Source organism: Gadus chalcogrammus, chromosome 16 (assembly GCF_026213295.1).
Source record: "Gadus chalcogrammus isolate NIFS_2021 chromosome 16, NIFS_Gcha_1.0, whole genome shotgun sequence".
Taxonomy (NCBI): Eukaryota; Metazoa; Chordata; class Actinopteri; order Gadiformes; family Gadidae; genus Gadus; species Gadus chalcogrammus.
In genome coordinates this window covers 21,716,895-21,743,266 of record NC_079427.1, presented here as the reverse complement: position 1 = coordinate 21,743,266, position 26,372 = coordinate 21,716,895, and the positions used below count along the sequence as shown (strand labels likewise).

Below are 26,372 nucleotides of genomic sequence, written 5' to 3'. Positions count from 1 at the left end.
GCTCCCCTGTGAGCTGGGTGTGTGTGTGTGTGTGTGTGTGTGTGTGTGTGTGTGTGTGTGTGTGTGTGTGTGTGTGTGTGTGTGTGTGTGTGTGTGTGTGTGTGTGTGTGTGTGTGTGTGTGTGTGTGTGTGTGTGTGTGTGCCCGCCTCACCCTCCTCTCCAGCTGCCTCTTGTTCTGCTGCTCCACCTCCAACTTGTCATCAAACTCCTGCTGCAGCCGCTTCTTGGTGAACTCAATCTCCCTGATGGCCCGCTCGTACTTCAGCCTCCACTCTCCTCCTGCAGGGCAAGATATATGTGACTTGAATTTTTTTAATAAATTTACGAGGCTCCGATGTTTGAAATATCCCCCATCATGCATCATTGCACAGGATCCAAACTCTGTATACTCATCAACACACAGCACAGCTTGACAATAGACCACCAGGTGGTTTACTTTTCAGATTGGTATAGTTCCATTATCAACTGCTTCTGGCTGGGTAGTCTACATGGAGGGTAAGTTTGTTTTTATAGACAAATTACAATCTTGTTTTGTTGTTTCTGGCACATGTTTTGCATATGTGGCCATTCAGTTACCGTAATTGTAAATCTTTGAAAAGTAATTTAAAGAGTATTCCCCTCACATGGAAAGGTGCTAGGCTACTGTAACTCTACAAGTCAAGAGTTTTCCAACCGAGCAAACTCCCGTACTCGATGCACAATGATGAATTTGCATCAATTTACTAATTTGAATTAAAACCCTCCTCGGGTAAGACAAGCAAACGCCAATTTACGGAATTTCCATTACATCTCTTAAAATATTTGATTTTTGCATTTGTATGCTTTATTCATGACAGAGAGAGAGAGGAGGACATGCAGCAAATGAGTGCTGGCAGGAATTAACCGGGGTCACTAAATGTAATTTGATGCAAAGCTTTATATGCTTCTAAATGTGAACTAACTATACAAATCAAAACTACACTTCGACTTTAACCTATAGAGAATAACTATCATGCGTTTTAGATAACATTTTGGATACATTGATCACTATGAAATACACATGGTTACAAAATGTGCAGAATTATGCTTTCTTCCAATCAGTGGTGTGGTTCTGCAGGTGAGATGACTAAGAGCAATGGTTCCCGAAACCTTCCTATGCATCAATATTGGCAACACACTTTGATAATGTACTGAATGTGCTTTTTGGACATTTGTGGTTCAAACCTGTGTCATCATCGTCCATCTCTCCGTTGAGCTCGGAGGCCCTGATGAGGCAGGCTTCCATCACTTCCATCTCCATCGACTCCATCTGTTTGTTCACACTGTCAAACTTGGTCTGGCGACAGAGGGAGAGAAAATGGGTTGACTGTGAGAACATCTCATTAACTACAAAATTTACAAGAGCCCTATAGATGTTCGACACACACTGGTGTTAATTTATCCGGACATAAAATCGTTCTGCTTTCTGCGTGTGCGCGTTATAAATGCAACCACCATGACATGACAAATTATATTGGCCTACTTCACATGACAATGAATCAATATATTGATGATCTAATGTTGATTTTAAGCTACAAAGAAGTAAAAAATGTCATGATTACCTGGTTGAGTGCTGACTAAGAAAGGAGACTCATTGAAAATAACAACGTATATTTTACATTCATGTTTTTTAGGCCACCGGCAATCTTGACAACAAGGAATCTATCTGTGCAGAAACTAATCTCAGATCAAAAGTGCACTCCATTAAACCTCCAATTTAAGCTATTTCAGTGATATAACTTATTCTAGGAAGAACAGTGGGTCTGTCTGTGTCTGTGTGTGTGGTCTACGTACCTGCAGTTCCTTCATGTCCTTCTCCAAACGTAGTCTGTCAGAGGTCTCCGTCTCCAGCATCTGTGAGGCAGACTCGCCTGTGTTTCGCTCATCAGCGACTTCTGATGATAGCTCTGTGATCTGATTCAGAAATATACACCCAAGAGTTAACACACGGTTTTTCTACCTTGTGAAATAGTTTGGGAGCCCCGGATTGACGTGTGTGTGTGTGTTTCGTACCCGGCTCTCGAGCCGGTCACTGTTAAGTCTCAGCTCGTTCCGCTCCTTCTCCACCTTCTCCAACCTCTGCTTCAGCTGCTGGATTTCCTCCTGGACGGAAAACCATTTTGCACATGAAGTTACTCTTCAATAGCAAAATCCATAGACCTTAAAGATACTTAAGGCAGGATCAAAAGTTTAACAAAGGGAGTAGACGTGTTGATTTCTGTTGCTCACACATTTGTCTCAAGCCCCGCCTACAAGACACTAATTGGCTCAGTGAAATTTCCTGCTGATTTGAGTGAAACCAAGCAACCGAAACCAGAACAAAATATTATTATGAATAGATTGGTAATTCAGGGGCTGAAACCAGGCATACAGTTTGTTAATAATTAACTCATCGATCATCATTAATGCAGCACTCACGTCCTTGCCGCGGATCTGCTCCTCAGTGAGCTGCACCTCTATGAGAGGCCTGACGGTGGTGAAGAGCTTCCACCACGGCCAGCCCTTCACACCACGGTTCTTCTTAATGTTCTTCTGGATGCAGCGGATGGCCAGGTTTTGAATCTGGAAGGAACATAAAAAAACATTGTTGATGAAAATGGGGGGTGGGGGCAATTGTATGAGGGTATATTTTTATGTTCCTTAAAATGATGTGTTGATACAGCAAATGATTGAGTAAATATGTCTGTCAAAATTTAAAATCTCATCATTGTCAACCAGGTGGGGAGTTTGCTGGGTTAGCATTTGCTTTCCGTGAACATCTTCAATTGACTTGCAGAGTTTGAGTTACCTAGCTTTTGTTCCTGTGAGAAGAATGCACTTCAAATGTGCATTCAAAGATTTCCAATGTGTTCCACAAGATTGTAGTTTAGTCGATAATTTGGTACTTTTTCAGCGTCTATTGCGGCTCTGACAGGTTACTCCCCATTTAGTACCCAGCCAGAAGCTGATAATATTATGACACAAGCGGCGCATCACAGGTAGCCTTAATCACAGGAAATCTTGCCAAATTATCTGTATGTTTCAAACTACAACCTTGTGTTTTCACTGGCACTCATATTGAATAGGTGACTATTCAAAACACATTTGAAATCGCAGCAAACTCCTCTTCAAGATGCACTATGATATATTTTTTATCAAATGACTATTCCATTAACAGATATCATGACGTATTCTTTGAGGCTTTTTAGTAGACTCCCCACCCAAATCTACGCCCTTGCGTTAACATAGGTTAACATAGGTTAACGCAAGGGCGTAGATTTGGGTGGGGACCAGGGGACGTGTCCCCACCAATGTCAAATGACGACTGAAATGTCCCCACCAATATTCAGGTTGAAACGAAAAAAAAGCACCTCATGCGGTACACAAAGGGTTAAATTCCCACTTCGGTACCGCCTCCCAACATACACCTTCCATTTTACACTGCTCAGCCGGTTCGGTCGCGGCTTCTTGAAGGTAAGTTCCTCTGCGTCTTTCTTGTATATCGCATCATCTCTCCCCGTCTTCGTTTAATGCGCCTGCATCACCTTCTCTCCCATGATGGTCAGCAACTCGCGGTTTTCACTGTCTTATCTGGTTATCACTGGTTATCACTTGCGTGCTACATCCTATGTAATCCAGATAACCACACAGACACAAGCACGCACAACCCGGTCACTATTCAGTGCATGAATTTGAGGAAAATAGTGAAATGGCAATTATAAAACCAAAAATAGTAGGCTATACAATAGTATTGCGTAGACTTCAATAGAATGAACACATGCCCTTCTCCAGCTAGAACTACTCATGTTGAAATCACTGCGTTGTCTCTGTCTAGACAACGCAGCAACACCTCTACCCAAGCCCCCCTTCCCCACCGCGGAGCGTCTAATCGCATTTACATCAAAATGAAACCGCCAATGTGTGCAGGGTCCGGGAGGGTAAATTGGGGTGCTAGCTCAAGCGGGCAATTTACCTCGGGCAATGTAAAAGCACGGGCCATGCCGGGAAAAAGGAGCGCATAAGACGGGCATATTTGGCAGTGTAAAAACGTCTTTTGAGACAGATCCGTTTTATAATTGAATAGGTGGACGGAATCTTTGTCTATGTTTACCATGCAGATGTGTACAATTGAAATGATGCTATACTAAATGTTTTAGTGCATATGCATCAGCAGATAATGCATCAAACAAAGTTAAAGTCAGGCTTGCATCATACGTCATTTCATTTAGTGTGCGTGTGTGTGTGTGTGTGTGTGTGTGTGTTTGGGGGGGGGGGGGGGGGGTTGGTGTCAAAGCTCAGACCAAACCTACGCCCTTGGGTTAACGTGCCAAAGGGCCCTGACAGTATCCATGCTGTCCCTTTATGCCGGTAAGAGCTATTCTGCCTGATCATGTTTGGGCTGGTGCGAGGTCGTGGGTGAATTCAATCAGCAAGAATATAGGACAAAAAGAAAGCCCTCACAGTGCACTAAACCATATACATCGAGTCCCGGATAATTGTCCATGTCAACAGTCAACCTAGTAATGTTTCACTAGGTAAAGTGCACCTTAATAAATTCACCATCCAAGTTGTTTTCATCTTGTACGTATCTCCCACATCAAAGGCAAATAAATGCATTCTGTGGTTCAGATGCTGGCCCTTGTACCATGGCTTTCCAAATGAGTGCTCTATGAGTGGGTTGTGTGACCACTCACATCATTGGGGTTGTCTGCTATAGATCATTCCACTTTTTCAAAGAAAGATTCAAATAGAATAAAGTGGGTCTCATACAAGTCGAGAAGCCCAGCGTAGCAGATTGGAAATGGCAGGGCAGTAGCAAATCGATTTTTTGGTCTCAATTATGGCTGGTGCAAGATATTGTTTTGTTGAGAGCTGGGAGCACTCCGACTGCAGCTGATGTGGCAGTATGAGAACCTTCTTTGAAAACAGTGTTGGTGTTTTTAAACAGTATGTGTGCCTTATTGTGAGCAAGACCCTTTTCAAAAGTGATAGACAACAGAAATGTACGTTATTAGGTGTTTTCGCAAAATGTTACGGTGTGCATTAGGCATCACTATATGATGCCTAATGCACACCGTAACATTTTTGATGAAACATTTTTTGATATACATGATATATGGACTTATATGGCCTGATTAAGATTGCAAGAAATGGTTTTGGGAGGAGGATGAACCTGGTGTACATGGGGACCCATTTCGGAAAGCCTTGAAATGTTTATTTTTCAGAACAATAGCTTTAAATGAGAAACATTTTTGATATACAGATGGATGAACCTGGTGTACATTGGGGACCCATATCGGAAAGTCTAGAAAATATAAATTTTTCAGAACAGTAGCTTTAAAGGTTGGGTATGGAATTCACTTTTTTGGCCATTTTTGCAGAATTACTTGAAATCCTTATCATAACCCACTTACAGCCACTGAGTTAGAAGTACTGACATTAAAATTAAACAAGTCAATCATCTGTGGAACGGGCAGGGCTCGAAAAACTCCAGCCAATGATTTCCAGAGCCACCGAGTTGCATTGGTCAGTAAGTACGTCAATCAAACGGTCGTACTGCACTCCCCCTCCCCCGCGCGTGACCCCTTCGTGCAGTACTCGTGACCCAGAGCTCGTGACCCAGAGCAAGCTCCTGTTTGTTGTTATCCTGCGGTAGCTACTGGAACTAGTTAATCCACATTTGGACCTAGCAGTAGAAGACAATTTCCATGGCAGACAAGACGCCACCATCCCCATGTTGTTTTTTTAATGTTGCCATGTTGTTTAACGAAAACCTGCGCTAGCCTGGCTCGCTCTCGCGCATCTGTGTTCGCGCTCGTGCATGATTGCGCGTCCAGGTACTTGGAATGGGTGGAGTCAGAGTTAGCGTTGAAGGAGAGGGGGTAGGACCATTTGAGTTGTGTATTTTCAAAATCTGCTGGCGTTTCACAAATCCCATACCCAACCTTTAAATGAGAAACATTTTGATTTACATGATATATGGACTTGCCTGATTAAGATTGCAAGAAATTGTTTTGGTATTGTAAAAAATTGTCAAGTTACGGCAGATTCAATATATGCTGATTAGCGAACATTATCCTATCGTCTGTGTCTGTCTGTCTCTCTGTTTGAATAACAAAGACCCTCCCCTGCCCGATGCATAGTTGCGTCTAGGAGCAATGACTACAACCGTGATGCGCTTGAAAGGGGCGGCCGCTGAGATAGGCGGTGCATGGGCTGTGAATACCTTGTTTGGTTACCTTATATTTCCCTTGTTACTTCGTTTTACAGGTTAAAACATCTAAGAAAATGCTTACCCTTTTTATTAACATTGTACTTCTCAAGGTTGCTCTCAGTAGATTGTGCAGGGGTTACGAACCCACCATAAATGTGTGGTTTGTTGCCGTGGATATAACAGGATATAACAGTTTGATTATTCCTGCTCTGCCTTAAAGGTTGTATCAGCAATTCTAGGCCGAAACATAAATGATCACATTCATCTGATCTTTCCTCCCGATCCGCTAGCTGCCCACCCGATAAGCAGGCCGTCAAAAAAAACATGTCTCTGTAGCCAGCCTATGCTCCGAGATCATACACAAAAACAAATGGTACTACCAACCACTCAAAAGCAAAATAAATAGTACTGCTATCTGTGCAGAAACTTATCTCAGATCAAAAGTGCACTCCATTGAACCTCCAATTTAAGCTATTTCAGTGATATTACTTATTCTAGAACTGCTTTTTTCATCAAACAAAATGTATAAATGCAAGAATGAGTGCTTTAACATCTGCGGATCATGCTTCTATGTCAACAGAAGAAGAAGCAGTAGAAGAAGTAGAAGTAGAAGAAGAAGACTATAATAAGGACTGGCTCAACACTGCCACCCTCAACCGATGCCCGCGGTGGTCAGAGTGATGGTTATGAGTGAAAATTTGTCCAACTGCTGCCAAAAAAGATGCACCACTTAAGTGAACCCCAACCCTAAACTTACACCACTCAACGACTTCTGTTGTTGCAGTTAAGTTTAGTTGAGTGCTTTATGGCGCATTTCCACCGGATCGCGTTTCCACCACCAAAAGTGGGCATGACCCGGACTGAGCCGTACTCGTCTCGCACTCGTCTGGCAGTACTCCTCCGTTGGGGTACTGAGATGCCTGAAAGGGTGCCGGTAAGTTCGAGCTGCACACACCCTCCGTTGATTGGTCAAAAGAATCGTCACTTCCAGGCGACATGGGGATAAAAACAAACAAACAGTACCCGCGAGGTATTATTCTGGTGCATGTCGTGCAAAACTTTAGCTTGGGCGAACAAGGAGGTGGAGACGTTCCGAAATTGTTGCTGGACAACTTCCATGGTAGCTCTTGGTTTATTGTGCCGCGTTCCTCTTTTCCATTGTTTTTTATTGAGCAGGCTACACTGTGTCGCGCTGCTATGATGTCACAATGTTTACGTAGCTGCCGCGGCGATCGACATCTGGCCTACCATAAGGGTACTGTCGGCGGTGAAACGCGACCTCGGAACTGAGCTGGGCTATAACCCCCCCTCACTACTGGACTGAGGCGAAACGAACCACACCCTCCGGTAGAGATGCGCCATTAGTTGCGTAGTTTAGTCGAGTGGTCTAATTCTGTGGTTGTGTTCAGCTTCTGGTGAAACCACTATGTGCTGCATTCATGTTACCTTTCTTTTCTTGAAGGCCTGCCTGGCCAGGAAGCCACGACAAGCAGACTGGAACAGAGTGAGGTTCCTCCGGGTCTGCACGTCACGCTGCTCTTCCAACTTGGTGAGAGCCCCCGCTCTGAAGAAAACCTGAAGGGAACGCGGAAACAGTGCATAATATTGATATATGTTGATCAAATTTCCCGTTACGCTTCCTACAATCAATGAGATAAATGCAATGGACATGCCTGGCAGCGAACGGGAAGACTTGAAATTGAAATCTCCTGCTGCTATATTACTTTGACTTTCAGTTAAGACAAAGAAAGCCCACATACGTCTTAAGCAATCTTAAGTATAATTTTAATATTGGTAGCAATAAAAACTGATAGGAAGAACATATAAGAATAGTTTTCACTTACTCTACTAAGCCCCATGTGGTAGTTGGTCTTCTCCAGTTCCAAAGAGTCCAACAGCTCCTCCACTGCCTACACACACACACACACACACACACACACACACACACACACACACACACACACACACACACACACACACACACACACACACACACACACACACACACACACTTATAAATAAATAGCTGGGGGTCTTCAGGGATCCGTCTACCTCTAGTTGCCTGAACATTTTGTGACCTGCTTTCCAAACCACAACAAACGCCCTGTTCAAGATTCAACCCACATAGATTAACACCTTCCCTCCTCACCCTGAATTTTAAGACTCGCCGCTTCACCTGACATTTCAATCTTCTATGCAAACATCAAACATTTTAATCTGTTGATATCCTTAAAGTGCACACAGTAACATTCAAACAACAGCTAGCAGGTGAGGCAGCTAGGCATTATTTCAAGATGATGGAAGACAACTAGGATGTTATGCGGAGAGAGAAAAGAGGGGTTGTTTGGGTAAAAAGGGACAATCAGGTTGGGATTTAGCAAACAAATATTTTGTGTTTGTGTGTTTGTTTTGTACAGAGGCCCATTTTGAATAAGCTTGATGGTAAATATCTTCTGAACATTTTACACAGCCCATCAAAAAAGACCACAAATACTACAAACATTTTGATACATATATAGCTCAATTCATTAATGCATGCAAAAAATTATATAATGTTTAAAACCTTTTAGATCTACCACCTAGGGCAACCCTTCCTTTAATCGCCTTTAAAAAAAATAGCTAATAGCTGAAAGGTGCCGGCTAGCGAGAAAAGACAGCGCAAGACATTAATCATATGCTTGGAGATGTGCAGGAAGCACTCGACCTCCTGAACAAAAGGGACTTGAAAGATAACGACGCAGACAGCAAGAAGAGAAGCAAGAGGGAGAGAAAGAGAGAGAGGAGCGGGGAGGAGGGGGTGGAGGAACGCAAAACCTCTACTTCGCCCTGCCAGTAATTAATCAGTACAGCGGTCGTATGCTGCCAGCCTGCGCAATCATAATTAATTACACACAAGAGTGCCTCTTGGAGTGGTGAGGAGAGGGGAAGAATCAACTGAGAACGAGCGGTAAGAAAGCTGTGTACGTGTTTGTGGGTGTAAGAATATCAACTAACATACCCTTCTTTCGTCTGTGACAATGTAGTGATGCCCATGCTTTTTGGTCAGGTGTGGCGCCAGCACATCAAAGCGTCGCCGGAATTCAGAGAACACCATGTGATCAGGGTACCCTGAAGCGAGTGAGGACAAATGGATGGTGGATAAGAACAGCAAGAGGAGCATTTTGGCAGGAAGAATATTTATCAATATTAATTTAATTCTACAGCAAAGCAGAAAATAATTGAAAGAAAATGTAGCATGGATGATGTATTTTGTGACGAAAATATTAAAGCATTTAAGCAACGATCTCCAAAATGTTCTAGCTGGGTGTAAAAATATATTTTTGTTTCTCTGGGAGGAGTGGAGAAGCTGTACCTTGCCTGTAGATGCGCAGAGCATCTAGTAGCTTAGAGCCCCGGAGTTGGGCCCGGAGCAGGCCCACGTCAAGGGTCATGAGGCCAGAGTCGGGGGTGTCTCCGTGAGACACTCGGGGGTCCCCCACCACGCCTACTGACTCCACTTTGGGAAGGAGGCAGTGGACAAAATGTATCCTGGATCGGCGCACTGTGTCAATTAATGCATCCTGAAAGAGAAACAACAAGAAATAAATATATATTCCTTATCTTACAGGACCTACTTTGGCGGTTTAAAGGCCCAGATAGTGCATTACAAAAATTCCCTAGCTTATTGCTGCATTAAAAAAAAAAGTTTTGTTTTTTTAATCCAGATGGCTAAACTACTACTGTGCGGTTCATTTGACAAACCACTACAACAACATTCAACGAACCACCTGCTAGGTAAATGTACCCTTTAGGTGAGGATGCAATTGGTGAATATATATATATTTTTTAAATATATTTTGAAATAAAATCAACCACCCAGAACCTGAACACCTGGGATTTGTCAAATTAAATCCCCTTTGACCACAGGGGGCGCTATAACTCGCGGTCAAACCTAAACAGCCACGCCCCCCACCCAATTTAAAAAAGGTTTCTGACCCTTGGTATCAGGGCCTTATTTATATGCTGAATCTTTGTGCCTCAAGAACCCATAAGGTCCGTTGACATTGATCATTGTGACCTAAGATTTGGTACACACTCCAACCATATGGTATTATTAAAAGAAATGGCAGAATTACGTCAGATTTATGCAAAAATGTGATGATGCAAATGTGCTGCAATTATTCAAACTATCACAAGTCTGCTTTAGAGAATCCAAGGGACAACTTTGGTGTGCCCATCAAGGACATCTTCTTAAGGCTATGTGGAAAGTGTTGCTTTGAAAGCTAAAAAAATGACATTTTCAAACTACCACTGTTGGAAGGTGCTCACTGAGCTATTTTTTAGATGAGGAACAAACGCTGACTTCAATCATTCCAAAGGTAAACAGCTCAAGAATTGTTAAAGTAGGTACACGTATAGAAAACGTGCGTAAACAGTTCTCCAAAACGTAAAGTAACTCTTTGACGACCGGGGACGATATAACCCGCAATCCGAAAAAAAGAAAATAATTTAAACTTGGCGTGCTAGCTCAATAGCCCTGCTAGCATTAGCATGTTAAACTCACAGAATATTGCGCACACGACGAGTTGGCTCCCGCAACCACAGATTTTCTTCAGAAAATGCGCATGCAGCAACATGTCTAGATGTATCTATTTTTAGTTTGCTAAATTATTAAAATATAAACTATTATTATCATATAAATAAACCAGGTTCCACAAAAGTCTAGTACTCTGCAGCTGAGAAGAGGCCAGTCTTGTCTGCTCACCACTTGAAGCTTGATCTGTATGCACTGGCTCCTCTTCTTGACGGCAGCCATGCCCGTGGTGAAGTTCTTCCTCATGCTGGTGGCCCGGCGCAGGGCCAGCTGCGAGCCCCCCTCCAGACCGGCGATGGAGCCGGAGAGCACCGTGGCCCCGCCCGCCCGGCCCATGAACAGCCCGCTGATGTTCTTCCTGTTGGTATCCACGTTGATGGTTGTAGTGGTCCAAGGATGGATGAGGATAGCAAAGAGAAAAAAATAATTGTCAGCTAAGAAGGAAAAATATATCTTCATCTTGTCAAACACAGTGAAACAAGTGCTAGCCAAATGCTAGTCTCAATACGGGTAATCAGCCAGTGATTGTCACGTCAATGAAGCACAAGGAGGAGGTAAATGAGGATACAGGTGGCCATAGGTTCAGGATTCTGAACAATTCTGCACCATTCTCTTTCAAACTGAAGGATTTTCCTTTCTTTCTTTATATTTATAAACGTGAGAATTATTATTGGATAATATAATTTGCATAAAATAAATGGATAAGTGTTCGACAACTAATTATTCTGGAGCAAAGGGTGTACAGCAATTAAACATGACATAACAAAAATTAGTTATATGAATAATATACCTATATAATATAATATAACTATACTACCTACAAAACAAATGCATGTCCTATAAATATCAACATCAAAGATCAAAGGGTCAAACATGCAGGTTATTTGTTGTAAGAAGCCTTATTCAAATGATCAGCTCCAAAGAGATTGCTGTAGGTGTCGTCATTCCCAATGGGACGAGTGTCAGATCTCAACCTAGTGTCGATGCTAACCTGGGCCCTCTAACACCCGAGCGCCCCGCTCAGGCCAGCTTGGAAAAGCCCATTTTTTGTCCCCCAAAGTTGACACTTGCCTCTCTTAGCACTATTTTGACATTTCGGCCCCCACCAACCACAATTCCAGTCTGATTATGTGGCCCCAAGAATTGTATCTGTTATACTTATTCTACTTAATAAATCAAATATACTGCTCCTAAACGGCCAGACAGGAAAATATACCAGTAAATAAATAACAATCGAATCAGAATATCCTGAACTATATGAATACGCCAATTGCGTAGGTTATGCCATGATTCCTCTAGCTGCCGATTAGCTCCCGGCAGAGCCTATTCAGTCTCAAACGCCCAAACTAGCTCTGGCGCTGACGAAACAGCGCCAGAGTGTAAGTGGTGTAAATGTGGTGTAAAAGTGGTGTAAATGTGGCCGTACTTTTGAGAGTCCTGCAGCAGTGTGGCAGCTTTCTGGAAGGCGGGGTTCTGCTTGGCGTGGCTGAGCCAGCCCTGGGCGTCGTACTCCACCCAGTCCGTCCCAGAGCTGTGGCCCAGCAGGAAGTGCTGGGGCTTGTCTCCTTTCAGCAGCAGGCTGGGCCCTGCAAAGTGAGTGGATGAGTGTTTAGTGTCAGCTTATATCTTATCACATTCCCAACAGAGCCCTGGATAGGCTCCGGCACTTTCAAACTCTGCTGCCAGAGATCTTACATTCACCACACCCTACCATCACCCCCTCCCACATCCACCTCCACTAGCTAACTGCCTCCCACCCCTACAGTGATACACCAAGCTCAACCCCTACACCCCATCACCCCTCCTGAATTGTATCCAGTGGTCGGTCACTGTTCTTAGCACTTCAGACCGCTTTGTCGGCGGTGCGACCCAGGCCCTTACTGTTGCTTTCTCCGTGCGGGGTGCCATAGTAGCTGAATAGCCGCTCCAGCAGGGTCTCCTCTGATCCCCCGGGCTGAACCGCCTCCTCCTCCATCAGCCACAGCAGGCCCCGCGCCTCATCCGTCCTAGCTAAGGTACGCACCTGTTTGAAAATACATGTATGGGTCAAGTGAGGATGGACACTTACAACACAACTGAGTATACAACCATTTCATCTGAGCTTTATTAAGAACGGTTGTTTGATAATGACGGATGTCATAAAGCAATGCATTGTTTTAATTATATTGGCTCAGATATGTTTTATATATCCTCATTAAATGTTAAATGAATGACACCTAGAAAGTCAAGTGTGCCCATGGTAATCCATTGGAAACAAGTGGGTCTTATTTTGTTTATCACAGTGGCGGTGAATGCACTTCATTCCAGAAGACAACTGAATCTAATTGTAGTTGTTTTTAAAGGTGAATTATTTACTTTCCTTTTTGCTTTGAGCTGGACTTATTTTCTACCGTATGTATTCATAGTGTCTTGGTTGAGCATGCACATACTTTTCTTTCTTTCTGACTCACAGGCATGTCCTTAAATACTTATTTAATGAATATGACAAACACCCCCTCAGCATAATATAATTGGTGTTTAAAACTCTCAATTAGGAATCTCAATATGAAGACTGATGTTGTTCATGAAACTGAGCGTGAACAAGCGACATGATGATAATTGCGTTAGTTAGAAGAGGAACAGGGTGGTAGAACCTTGGTAGGTTGAATTAAAAAACATTCTAAAAAGTCAATACCAGCATCAGCAATAGTCAACACATTTGCTGAGAAGCAAGAAAGCATGAATGGAATCCTCATGAGGGATGTGTGGTTTGTGTGTGCTTACCAGGGTTTGGGCTGAGGCTTGATCAATAGCAGCTACAGACTTAGAGGTGCTGGACTCTATGTCATCTAAAGCAAGCTCTATGTTTTCCTAAATGCATGGGGGGGGGGGGGGGAGAAAGGGTTATATTTGGCACCTACATTAATGTTGATAACACAGAAAGAAATGATCAAAATAATTCATGATTTCAGATAAGGAAGATCAATTTTAGATTTGATATGGTTGAGTGAGTAAATACAAGTATATTGAGTGAGAATATATGGACAACATAGAGAGAAAAACTAAACAGATTTTTGTGAGGGAAAAACAATACCTTTGTTAAATAGTAAATAATGCATAAACATTTTTCTATCTGATCGTGTGGAGTTTCGGTGACATGCACTCTGAATTTGTAAAGGATTTCTCAGCATGCCAAGAAGGGATTTGTGTAGTTTGAGTAAGAGCGTCAGGACCACCTCCTTGTATCTCTCCAGCTCCTGGACAAAAGTGCGCTCATGGAAGAGAGTCTGCAGCCTCTCCTGGGTATAATTGTGGCAGAGCTCCTCAAAGGTGGCTCCCCGCTGGCGCTGAGCCATGCGTGGGTTCTGGAAGCCTGGCGTATCCACAATCAGGAGGGAGCACAGAGAGTGTTGACTGGATTTCAGCGCCCTGGAGAATACAACACAACACACACCACATCAGTTATCAGTTGTAAAAATACTGACACAAGCAGAAATATGCACACAGCTACCAAACTTGAGGCAGTCTTAATTATTGCCAACCAGGCCCCACATGTGATGTGGTCCGTCTGTCTGTGAGGTCACATCTGTCAAGTATTACATCGCAGTGGTGTTCGTAGGAGCTATCAATTTATCCAAACCCAATAGCACAGTACATTTTGAGCAATGAGCAGTTCTTCTCCCATTTGCTCACCATTTGATGGTGTGCTGCTAACAGTGATACGCCAGAGTCCTTTATTTTATATAATTAACAAAGAAAATAAATGACGTTGCAACAATTGAAGTCCACCAGCTTATGTAGCCTCAAAATGTGACTGGACTATCAGAACTCTAACAATGGTTTGAAAGTATAAGTGAGAGCGACTGAGGGGGAGAGTGAAAGAGTGAGGGGGCAGACCTGTTCACCAGGGAGATGACCAAGGTGAAGAGCTCAGAGTAGAGGCCTGAGGCCATGGCCTCCAGACACTCCGGGGCAGTGATCTTAGAACCTGAGCGCCAGTCACACACCAGCAGGATACATGCAAGGTAAGAGAGGAAAAAACACGAGACGTTAGGGCAAAATAAAAGACGTAGAAATCGGGAGGGCTGTACAACAGTTTCATAATACTAATTTCATGATAAAACAATAAATCAAACGTTTTGAAATGACAACACATTATGTGGTTCTAATAATCCACTATTTCATATACAGCTGTACATTTGTATCGATTTTTCAATATTTTCAAATTGTATCAATACCGTACCGGAGTAATGTGAAGCCCTATACCATAGCGCAATAAAATAAAATCTAAAATGAATCTCCAGCTTTAGATGAGACGCGCACCTGGTCCATCGCCAGCCTCCTCAGGGCCTCCTCTGAAGGAGGTGGAGCGCTGCAGTCCTTTGGCCTGGTGCTTGAAGATGGCGGAGGAGAGCTCCTCCAGGCTGCAGCCCAGCAGGTAGGCCGCCTTCTGGGCCCACTCGTGTCGGGCAAACTGCTTGCGTCCCGCTAAAGAATCCGGCATAGGGACGATTACAGCCTACCCTTTTTACTGAGGGGAGAAGCTAAACAAGTGAAGATGGGTCTACTGCCTGTGCCCTGACCCATTAAGGAGCAGACCCTTAGTTAGGGTTATGAGCTACACCTGTGCTTGTCCTAACCCTGACCTCGATGAAAGGTTAAGGCCTGCCCTGTTTGGGCTCCCAGTGAATGTACCTCGAGTTGCAAATAGTGAATGTGAAGTGGACGTTACTACGAGTGAAGCGCTACGGTGAACGAGCCATGTGGAGAAGTCCCTGCCTCTGTTGGTTGGTTGGTTCTGTCTCACAAGATGGTGCCCAGCCTGACGAAACTTTACCCGCCCTATAATAGTATGCTTGTATGAGTAAATCAACATTATAGGTGATGTGTATTTCTATTATTTGCATTTGAAACCCCTGGGGCTCACTCAAAACAACCTACATTGGTGCATTTGTACAGATATTTTGAAACCTCGCGACACATGTGCACACACAGTTTATACTACATTTAATGAGCTGTTTGCAAGCATTTCTATGCATTTGTTTGGTTGGGGTGAACTAATTTCAGCATTGACTCCTGCAGATGGTCGTATCAATGCAGAAATTGCATCAGTTTTAGCAGAAATAAACGTTATAACTGTTGGTGACAATGGTTAACCTGATAGGCTGAAGGTCATGGCTTCAAATCGACCGCTTACGGCAAAAGGCCAGACTCTCTTGCAAAAGGGACGGAAAAGACCTTGCGACTTGGTAGAAGCAGGCAAGATATTTCCAACCAACCAGAAGACTGGTTCAGCCGATTTAGAAATCAAACACATTGATTTTGATCTTGACTTGGTTTTTCTATTCGTCTGATGCTATCACAACAGTTCGATATATTGAGTATTGGCAACAAAGACATTTCAGAAGGTGCATATATTGGGGACTTTCATAGCCATCCTTTTATTTAAAAGGATGGCACTGTGGGGCTTAAGGGATGTGTTAGTGTGTGAAAAGGTATACAGAGGAACAAGATGAGAGAAAGAAAGGAAGAACAGAGACAGCAGGGATGGGTAGGGAGGAGAAACAATAAAAATGCTAATGACTAAAGGTCTGGAAGGAGCGATAAAGCCATTAAGACAGGATATACAAACAAGAAAGTAACACAAGATGTTGAATGACTTTTTTCCATTACCTTCATCTGCCTCTGCGTTTGATAGGGCGCAGCATGCAAACATGCAAGCAGAGAAGGACGTTAGACAGGAAATAGGGTTATGTATCAAACCATTTGCATACGCAACACAACGTAAAATAAGACTCCGAAATATCAGTATTCCCCACCACGTTTGGAAAACAATACACCAAAAAGAAAAATACATAAAAAGCTCTGGTTGTCCCTGTTGGAAAGAGAAACAGAACGATGGATCCAAAGAAACTAGGTATTGTGCTGACTAAACAGCACAATGTCAAAAGTTGCAAGTGACTCAACAGGCAGGGATGAAGTGATGCACCAAACTTACCAACTTTTGCATCACCTCATGTGTATAAAAATGCTTCTTAACATGCTGCAAATAAATCTGTGTGGTAAAAGTTATGCTAAAAGCAAAAATCTGCCGTCTCTGTTGAGGTGATCCTTGGAAAGGATGTGCGCGTGAATGAATTTATGTACCTTCACAAGCGTGTTTTTGTGAGTAAAAAACTTCCAATTTAGTGAGAAGTGGAACAACATGCAGTGGAAAATCATTTTGAAGAACAAAGCTGAAGTAAACTGCTGGATGCATGCAGTGAGCATATGTCTAGTCTGACCCCTATTGGCGGCTTGGGTTAAACGTTATACTCTAAATGTCACCGGTTTTTACTCTGTTTTCATCATGATAATAATTTTTCCGAACTTCTAAAGGTCATTTTTCCAGGTGAATTTTAAACCCTTATTTAACCGTTAAAACACTTATCCCCAAAATTAGAGCATAGGCTCCAGGTTTTTACACTTGCTTAATTTGAACCAAGCCAAGTCAAGACAAGACATTGCTCAGAAGGTGTTTTGTGCCGTCATTTTCGGTACCCTTTGTGGCCCCTGCTGCTCCCAGGTGGTAAATGGCCCCCAACACGAGCCAGAGGGCCTTCTGCTCCTCGCCAGAGATACCCAGAACCTTCATGGCAGCCTGCAGCTTGGTGAACTGCTGGGCAGCCCGCTTCTTTTCATCTTCCTACAATCAAACAGGTCAACAAGGAAGTTGTGGTTGTATAGGCATTTTGTTTTTTTACTTGCATCATTTTGAGTGGTGATGCAAGGCCCTAACAAAATGATACAGGGAGCTCTAGAATTATGCCAATGTATAAACAACACATCAGACACTTTCTTTATAATCATGTGCTTACAAAACATTGTCACCCGACAGAGGGACACGCCATCAATCATTCCATCTTGTGTAATTACCTTGGACAGAGGCAGGATCCCAAAAGCACTGTTCTCTGCAAAATGGTTGAAGTGCAGCTCCGTTCTGCCGAGGGTTAGTTACAAGGAAAGAAAGTGAGTGAGAAGCTGTTTATAGGGTAAATGGGTACAATTATAGACTACTCAGTAAGTAGTCAATCTACTGTATACAGAGTAGTTAACCTCCAAACAAATAGCTTGCCCTATGCAATTATATAAAAAAATAATAAAACATTATATAAATGAGATTTCACATTTTGGTTGCACGATATTCGATTAAATATCTATCCAAAAATTATTCAATACCATCATTAGAGGGATCTGGAAAATTCCTTCCAATACCTGGCTTTGACATGTGCGAAATGCGCAGCTCTATGCAAAGGTAACATGTAAATTAACTCAAGAAGGGTTCAATTTTTTTATGTTATTGGTGGTCCAAACAACCACCAATCAACATAAATATGAAATGTGAGACCCTTTGTTAATTTTTATACAAATATATTATGACAAGAAATTATGCTTTCCAGGAAATTGTATTTTGAGAAAATGACAATCACAAAGAATATCTCTCTGACCGTTGTGCAACTAACAGTGTGTATTCTCTGAACATTGACCAGACTACTAAGCATGCGCATGACTCCACTGCATCATGGGGTGAATTGGACACATATTGGTCTGTGAAATGGCTTCCTTGGTGCACCTGGATTAATCGTATGATTATTTTCTATTCTAGACACCTGAGGTTGCTGTCGGCTCCAGCCATCATGTAGTAGAAGATGTTGAAGGTTGACTCGGTGGCAGGCCGCCTGGTCACCCTCAACTTCTCAAGAAGCATGGTCTGAAGGAGAGAAAGAGACAGATTACCTACATGTTTAAGAAAAATAATACAATTAGAGTTTCGTTATTTTCCTGCTCTTTAAAGGCCCAGTGCAGATTGCAAAATGTAGTGTTAAATTGCATGGTCATTAACTTTATCCGTTTTTATATTTCCTGTTTAAAAAGAAAGTTAACAACATTGTTATGTTTGTTGGAAAGATTAATAACGAATGGTGCATCGAGATGCCATATGTGACGGTCGTGTATTAATAGATTAAGTATTTATTTCTTCTTTATCAGGTTGTAACACATAATATTAGATAATAAGTTCAGGTTTTTGTTAGAACTTTTATTTACAATTATGGCGAAATAATATGGATAATGTAAAATAAATATATTATAAATATTGTTCAGTAAATATAGTTTGATGGCTTATTATTATTTCAAAAGTAGTGTTACTTGGTGCTCTCCATCAAGTGTTTTCCATTGTTATGTTTTCCACTGATGTTTTGTTTGTTCAAAAGTTTTCCTATGGCCATGGACTTGCAGTTATCGTTCTGTATTTAGGGAGCGTTGGCACTCTTTGCTCTGCCCCTGCTTGTGTATTAATCCACTTTTTACCATTTGCATATGAAGTGGTCCACGAAAGGACTTGATGACAATTGATTGGTTAATCTAAAGTCAAAGGTTGGGAACCTGGTCTAGCAAACGGAAAATAATACAAATATAGATTTCTTTATTAGTTCTTAGTAATTAAGTCAACAAAGCGAAGGAAATGTGCCTGCTCAAACCTGAATAGAAGCAGAGGCAACTTGGCCAGCCTGGTCAAAGTCCAGGGAGATGATGTGTGAGAATCGACTGGCGTTTGTGTTCATGGAGGTGGAGCTATTACCAAAGGCTTCGAGAATGGTGTACACCGCCTGCCATTTTTCAGCTGCAAAAGCGAGAACAAACAAAACAAAACATTGTTTTAGCTTCTGAATGATAATTGAGAAGTAGTATGTCTACCTATTTGATCTTACATTTCTGCGCTTTTGCTTGTTCATACTAACGTTCAAGCAATGATAAATATCCAAATTTGTAAGATTGACAACATATTTATGAATATATTTCTTGCAAAAATGTTATTAATACTAGGGCCAATCAAATATAAAATGATTTGACCATATTTAGCAGAACTCTTTCTAGAATAAACCTAAAACTGTCACACCGCCTGACTGGTCTGCTGACACCACGTTTATGGACATCTGCAATATCAGTTTGGCATGTCGTGATATTACAACATGCAATCCTGCTTGTCCGTAGCACTAGGGTGTAGGCTAGGTTGTTTCTATTGTGCCCAACAGATGGTTTACAGACATTGTTCAGACATTGCACCAATCAAGAACATCGGGTTAAACTTGGTACCTTAAAAGAATCGAGTTCGGTACCTAGCCTCAATCCTCAGCTAAGTAAAGACATTAAGAAACAATAAACTTTTGGAACTTAAGAAGATCACGGTTGGCAGTTTGGCATAAAGTAGTCAGTGGCATATAAATAAATCCTTGCATTTTCATTATGGTTAAGCTGCAAAGGGGATGATTTTATCCGTACATACCAAGACATTAATGATTTTATTCTCTCTGTGAAAAAATCTAGAAGAGTACTTAATCAAGTCGAGAACAAATTACAAACTTACCAGAAAAGATCTTGCCAGTGCTACCAGCAATAGAGACAAGGTATTGGACCAGGTGCTGGCAGTTGGTGGTCTTGCCGCCGCCAGACTTTCCAAGCAACACGATGGACTGGTCTTGGCGTGTAGTCAGTAAATTACGGTACGCCGTCTGGGCCACGGAGTAAATGTGGGGGGCAGTGTCCTCGCGTCGGCAACCTTTAAACATGTGCATCACCTGAAGAATGACAGAAACGGCAGATGGAGAATCACGAGCAAACTCAGAAAAAAGCAAAATATAAGCCTCCATTTGACAGGAAAATAAACAAAAAATATGATACTTAATGATTGGTAATGTGGCAATTTTATCCAACATAAAGGTAACACTCCCAAACGTAACCTTGTGATGGTTTTTGCTTTTATGAACACACTTACCCACATGCTCACAACTCTCCTATAATTAACATTGGCCTCAATACAAGCGATAAAGACAGGGTAAAGGGGGGAGAGATTAAAAAAAAAGCGTAATCTGAATATTGCAGTGTTTCTGCTGCTCTGAAGATCCACAAGAGCACAGTATCACTCCTAAATGCATGTGTCTCACCTTCTCAGAGTACATAGACGCTGTACTCAGTGGGTTGATGACCACGGTGTTTAGACCGGCGTAGGTGTGGATCAAATTGCCTCCGTAGCGCTGCCTCAGGGAGTGCATGATACTGGACTCATTGAGGTAGAGCAGGGAGGATAGGTCTTCAGTCCGGTCGTAGGATGGAGGGTTGGCCTTGATGCAAAGATGACAGTTGGATCATAAAGTTCTACATTATATGAACATTTATAGGAATACAATAACAAAATCAAGGCTCTGTCCATTGATGTTTCAATAAAAAAATACATTAAGACAGTAACATTTAGTTACTCCTAAGTCAACAGGAAGAATTTAATTCATTCTTGTAATATAAAACCAATTAATGCTTTCTTTGTTTCGTCATGGTCTTTGAAACTTGATCGTCTCCACATTCATTCATATTGTCCATAGCCGCAAGTCCTGCTCATAATGTGACAAATATGGATTGCTTCTTTGGCAAATCGACAAACGATTGTGTTTAAGCCGATTGGGGACATTACGGATGCTATTTCTATTTGGCTCACTAATCAATATATCTAATTTGAGTAAGAACATGCATTTAGTTGCCACTTAACAGGTAACATTCGCATTAATGACTAGGTGTATAGAGGTCACAGGGGAACCGTCCCCACAAAAATGTTTCTGAGGAAACAAACCTTCTGAAATAAACAGCCTATTCAATTCGTCTTAAATATATATTGTTTTGGGTTAAATATAATAAGCCCCTTTATCAGAATGCTGCTGACCCTGCAGTTGTTGGGGAGGAAAATGCTATGCAGCTCTGTGATTGGTGGGTCCGCTATAACTTTAAAAGGAGTATAAATAAAAGTAACCCCCAACCGTTTTCTAAATATATATACAGTATGTCTATATATTGCACCGAAGTGCACACACAGCTTTTGAATTTTTGCTTTACAGATAGCTATTTTTGGTTTTGGTGACTCTCACACTCATTTTGGTTTCAGGGCAGGAATTGTCATTGCCTGCCAGAACCTAACGAAGGAGAAGGAAAAGAAGAAGAGGAGGAGATGGAGGGGAAGCAGGGGAAGCAGCCATAGGCAGCCAGAATGACGTCGGAAAATACCCGTAATACCGTCAAAGATGCCCCCGCCACTTTTCAATCATTTGTTTGGCAACATTTTGGGTACCCGGCGGAAATGATGAATGGCAGTAGAGTGACTGATAAGACACGGACAATACCAAGTTGTCAGTGACATACTTGGTCAGACTCTGTTTGCACTATTTGCACTCTGTATTGATGGATTAGAACTTTGATTTGGTTTCGCACATAATATTGTTTGCACTTGAAAGAAATACAATTATTTAATTAAATGTATTTTACTCCAACTTTTATAAATTTTAGTTTTAGTTTCAATTTCATGCATGTAAAGAGTTATAATAAAACATTTCAAAATGCTTGTGCAACTTGGTTAAATAAAAGTCTGTTGGTCCAGTCATATTTTTTGTCATTGTAGTTTTCTTAAAATCTCGTCTCGTCTCGTTCTCGTGAACCGAATATCGTGTCTCGTCTCGTCTCGTGAGCTGAGTGTATCGTCACACCCCTAATATGCAGACATCCGTGACCAGCCAGTCGGAAGGGGAGTGACTAAACAGCTCTATAAACCTGAAATGTATTTTAGAGACCCTCTAGGGCTGGGCAATAATTCGATTATGATTATTAATCGCGATAAAACTCACGTCGATTACGACGATAAGCATCAGGCATAAATGCTCGATATTAAAAATCAAAAAAAATAAAGTAAAAAAATAAAATAAAAAAATAAAAAGATATTTACATTATTTTCAATAGGTTACAAGACAAGGTACCTTATATTGTTCTGTTGGAAGCAGATAAAACACGTTTGTGAAGTTAAATGTTTATATTTAAATGTGATTAAATGTTCCCTTATCACAAATATGGTTATAAACAAAAAAGTATGGTTTAACTAATGAACACTCTAGTTTCTTCAGGCTGCAGCAGTATCAAATCATATATCGTGATTAATATCGATATCAATAAAATAATCGTGATAATATTTTTTGCAATATCACCCAGCCCCCTCACCTTTTCTACATCATCCTCATCCACGTCAAGTATCGTCCCATCATGTTCCAGTTTAACTTTAACCTTCCCCTCTGGAAGGGAGCCGGCCTCCGTCTTCAACACCGTGGCTGAATAGAAACATTTAAAGCAATACATTATTAAATACATGCTTATAATAATCTCCAAATGTGCATTTTTTGTAAAACATTTGGTAAAAGTGTTCCTTTCAAGATTTATGTTAATTTCGTATTCCCATGTGGGAACACCTTTTGTATTTATTTTGTATCAATCATTGAAATAGTGCAGATAATGGATAATGAAAAAGATAATATGAATAATAATATTTTTAGCATCTCTGAAATCAATTAAAAGCAATCATTGGTCAGAACTAATTATATCGGTACAGTCAATATTATTAGTTTTTATTAGAATTTGATCTGAATCTTAAAGCTAGTTTTCCTTTTTAAATAGGAGCATGCATTGTTGATATAGCTTATTTACGTCAAAAGAAGAAAAACCTCCTACCTAGGGAGAAACCATCCTTGTGGACCAGCCAAACTTTTTCTGAGCCAAACCATGCCTGCTCTGCGGTTATCTGCTCCTCAGTTTTCACCTGATGGGAGACAGGGGGAAGAAAAAAAATCAATCTCTTGCCCAAACATATTGTAAATGAACAAACATCAAAATAAACTCTTGTGGGTTCCACACCAACATTTTAGTCCAATCTGTTCATGTAGGCCTACATGAATGCCTCAGTCAGACCATTGGACAAGGAGGCACATGAAAAGACCAACAACTTACATATGCATCCCGAGGGTGAACATGCATCGCAATGCAGCAAACTACGGTGTATCACTGGATATTAAGTGGATATTTGATATTTTTATTTGCTTTGCGTATAAAAGTTACAGCAAGACAGTGAAGGTGACACAGATAAACTACCGGTGACAAGACAGGATGGAAAGGTGGTAGCTTGACCTTTACATTAACACCAATAGGGCATCATGCAGCAGGAGTGAAGAGGAATGATTCAATTGAGTGCACATCAAACTCTAGACAATAGAACTATGCTTGTATATAAATGTTAGTCATTGTGGATTCATGAGAATGCCACATTTTTCTTTGTAAATCAATGCAAACACATTGCACAGTTCGGTGTGTACAGCGCACACTGCAATCCTCATGCACAGGAAGAGTACTCAAGTACTTAAATTAACTATGACCACTGCAGTCAAGTGACATGAATATTATATCGGAGGGTCAAATCACACGCAGGCCAGACCTTGGGCTTCTGGACTGCAGCGTGGGAGGCCTGTAGAAGGGCCAAAGTGTCCTCTTCCACCACATCCTAGTAGTGATTGGCCAGCATGAGAAGGAAGGACAGGTAAAAAGTCACCAATGCAAGGAAGAGGAAAAGAAAGGGCTAGTTCTCTCACACACCTGGCAACACATTTCATGGAAAAGGCCAGACTCCTCTGAGACCAAATGTATATCAGGCAACCATCACTGTCTTCAGTTCTGCAACAACACATTGCCTTATATGAACCGCATGCTTCAAGCATCTCATTTAACCTGCATACCCAACACTCACTGAAAAGGCAAATGTTTGCATGGGTGTATGAAATTCAACTGTAAATTATATATGGTCAAATAATGAACAGCAAATTCCAGAAACGGTATTCCTCAAGAATTCGAAATAACTTCCCAGTATATATCAAAAGTCAGGGGAAAAAAATAAGGTAGCAGTATGAAAAGGAAGCAAAAAGGTAAAAAAGATTTTTGACATGTGCCCTCATTTTTTTGGAGTCAGCAAACACTGCAGAGTTATGTATGGAAAGAAACGTACTCCAAGGATGAGCCATCTGCTGATCTAATCTTCCTGTATGTCACACAAAGACCTGCTAGGACAGGAAGGATTAGGACTGGGGCTTGGTCCGAGGGGCAATGGTACCTGAATGGAGGCATGAGGTACTACCAAGGGGACAGTAGCTCTGACAGATGACACACTATCTGCTGGTTCCAGCTTTACCCCAAACAGCAACAGAAAGAGAAAAGAATGAATAAACAAACGAAAGAGAGGATGGGGAGTCAAACCAGACGATACATCTTAGTATCAGTCACTAGCGATTAACCAATTAAAGCAAGCAGCATGATGATTTCAGAGATATTAAAAACTAAAATTAAGGGAAAAACACAACATTAGATCAGCATGCAGCTAAAATAAGATTAAAATACTGTAGGCTGTATTATATTATATTGAACTACATTATGAAGAAGGTAAAATAGGTTGTGCTGTCCCTACAAAGTGCTCTTTTCAGATCCATATATTACATGTAAGTCTAGCTACATATGGCAACATTTACATAGGTAAACATAAATTTGACAGACATATGCCACTTTGCACCTTAACCTTCCTAAACTAGTCATTATGGCAGTAGCCAAAATGGCCCAGAGAAGATATTGACAGAAGCACATGTGTATACAGGGGTAAGAAGGTGGACAAATGGAGCACAGATATTACAGGAGCACTGAAGATCCTCATCAGACGTATCTGAGCCTCCTCTGTAGGGCTGAGCGGCACCTCCTAAAGGTCAGGACAGCAAAAAGTTCAGACTCCCAGCAATACACAAGTTGACAATGGCCAAAGCCCCCAAAATTATTTCAAGAGACATCCTTGATATCCTTCTACTGATGGGGATATCTTGGAACCAATACCATGCAAGGTTAGTAAGAAACGCACACCTTTGGACATATGCAGTGCCCCCCCCAAAGTTATTGATCACAATGAATCATCAAAAGTTGCAAATCCATTAGCTACAATTGCAAATGAATGAAAAACACACCATGCGACTAAAACAAAAATATGAACTGAACTTCTTTCTCTCCATCATAAAAAAAACAATTAATGGATTTCTGTAGTGTCTGAAGGGTTGCTTGTCAATATGTATCAGACACGAGTACATGTTTGAACTCCATCTAGCAGCGAAGAGATTTAGACTTAAGAACCACAGATTTTGGTAGACTGTACTTGTACTTTCAAACTCTATCCCACAGTACAGTGCTTCTTTGAGGAATTGGCTCAACGTGCATCTCTGAGGAACAGACCGAAACTCTGGGCCACTGAGACTACCACAGTCTTGTTTTGATCAAATATCCTCATGATTTAACTTAGTGAACAAGTCTTGTGATCGGCAGCAAGATTAAGGGCCTGATAATAAGGTGAAACATCTGCAGAACTCTGTCTTCACCAGCGGATTGTAAATAAAAACAACTAAAAAGTGAGATGGCTGCAAGCCTCTGGAAAGCAATTTCTCTGTGTACTCTCCATGTAATATGTTAAACACTTCACACAGACATACCTTTTGTGACCTTCAACATAAAAAATCAATTTATTGGAAATTCATGCATCAATAAGGCAACCACTCTTGACAATTGCCAAATGCTGATTGTACATGCCAAGTGCAGACACAGTACCTTATCTTTTCCATCAGCAACATGGGGTTGGAAAGGGATGGATCCTTGAATGGGAGAGGAGGAACTAGCCATGGAGGGGGATGATA

General features: G+C 41.6%; 1 protein-coding gene across 6 annotated transcripts in view; it reads right to left on the bottom strand.

Moving 5' to 3' along the window:
- myo18ab (myosin XVIIIA b) overlaps window positions 1–26,372 on the bottom strand; it is a 56,250-nt gene extending 29,878 nt beyond the window's left edge. For 3 of the 6 annotated variants that reach the window (XM_056611999.1, XM_056611994.1, XM_056611995.1), the window contains exons 1-28: window positions 26,287–26,372; window positions 25,334–25,396; window positions 24,764–24,835; window positions 24,095–24,160; window positions 23,338–23,425; window positions 22,834–22,940; window positions 20,748–20,924; window positions 20,171–20,381; window positions 19,284–19,426; window positions 18,414–18,514; window positions 17,680–17,743; window positions 17,305–17,449; window positions 15,088–15,252; window positions 14,662–14,752; window positions 14,001–14,193; window positions 13,549–13,635; window positions 12,667–12,808; window positions 12,212–12,371; window positions 10,957–11,143; window positions 9,565–9,772; window positions 9,211–9,320; window positions 8,057–8,122; window positions 7,659–7,787; window positions 2,438–2,581; window positions 2,033–2,122; window positions 1,814–1,933; window positions 1,205–1,316; window positions 153–280 (exon numbers count right to left, since the gene is read on the bottom strand). In XM_056611999.1, the coding sequence (XP_056467974.1) occupies window positions 153–280; window positions 1,205–1,316; window positions 1,814–1,933; window positions 2,033–2,122; window positions 2,438–2,581; window positions 7,659–7,787; window positions 8,057–8,122; window positions 9,211–9,320; window positions 9,565–9,772; window positions 10,957–11,143; window positions 12,212–12,371; window positions 12,667–12,808; window positions 13,549–13,635; window positions 14,001–14,193; window positions 14,662–14,752; window positions 15,088–15,252; window positions 17,305–17,449; window positions 17,680–17,743; window positions 18,414–18,514; window positions 19,284–19,426; window positions 20,171–20,381; window positions 20,748–20,924; window positions 22,834–22,940; window positions 23,338–23,425; window positions 24,095–24,160; window positions 24,764–24,835; window positions 25,334–25,396; window positions 26,287–26,358 (3,441 nt within the window). In that variant the 5' untranslated portion in view covers window positions 26,359–26,372. Of the gene's footprint in view, window positions 1–152; window positions 281–1,204; window positions 1,317–1,813; window positions 1,934–2,032; window positions 2,123–2,437; window positions 2,582–7,658; window positions 7,788–8,056; window positions 8,123–9,210; window positions 9,321–9,564; window positions 9,773–10,956; window positions 11,144–12,211; window positions 12,372–12,666; window positions 12,809–13,548; window positions 13,636–14,000; window positions 14,194–14,661; window positions 14,753–15,087; window positions 15,253–16,437; window positions 17,253–17,304; window positions 17,450–17,679; window positions 17,744–18,413; window positions 18,515–19,283; window positions 19,427–20,170; window positions 20,382–20,747; window positions 20,925–22,833; window positions 22,941–23,337; window positions 23,426–24,094; window positions 24,161–24,763; window positions 24,907–25,333; window positions 25,397–26,286 lie in introns of those variants that run through there. The other 3 variants (XM_056611996.1, XM_056611997.1, XM_056611998.1) reach the window with 3 other exon arrangements.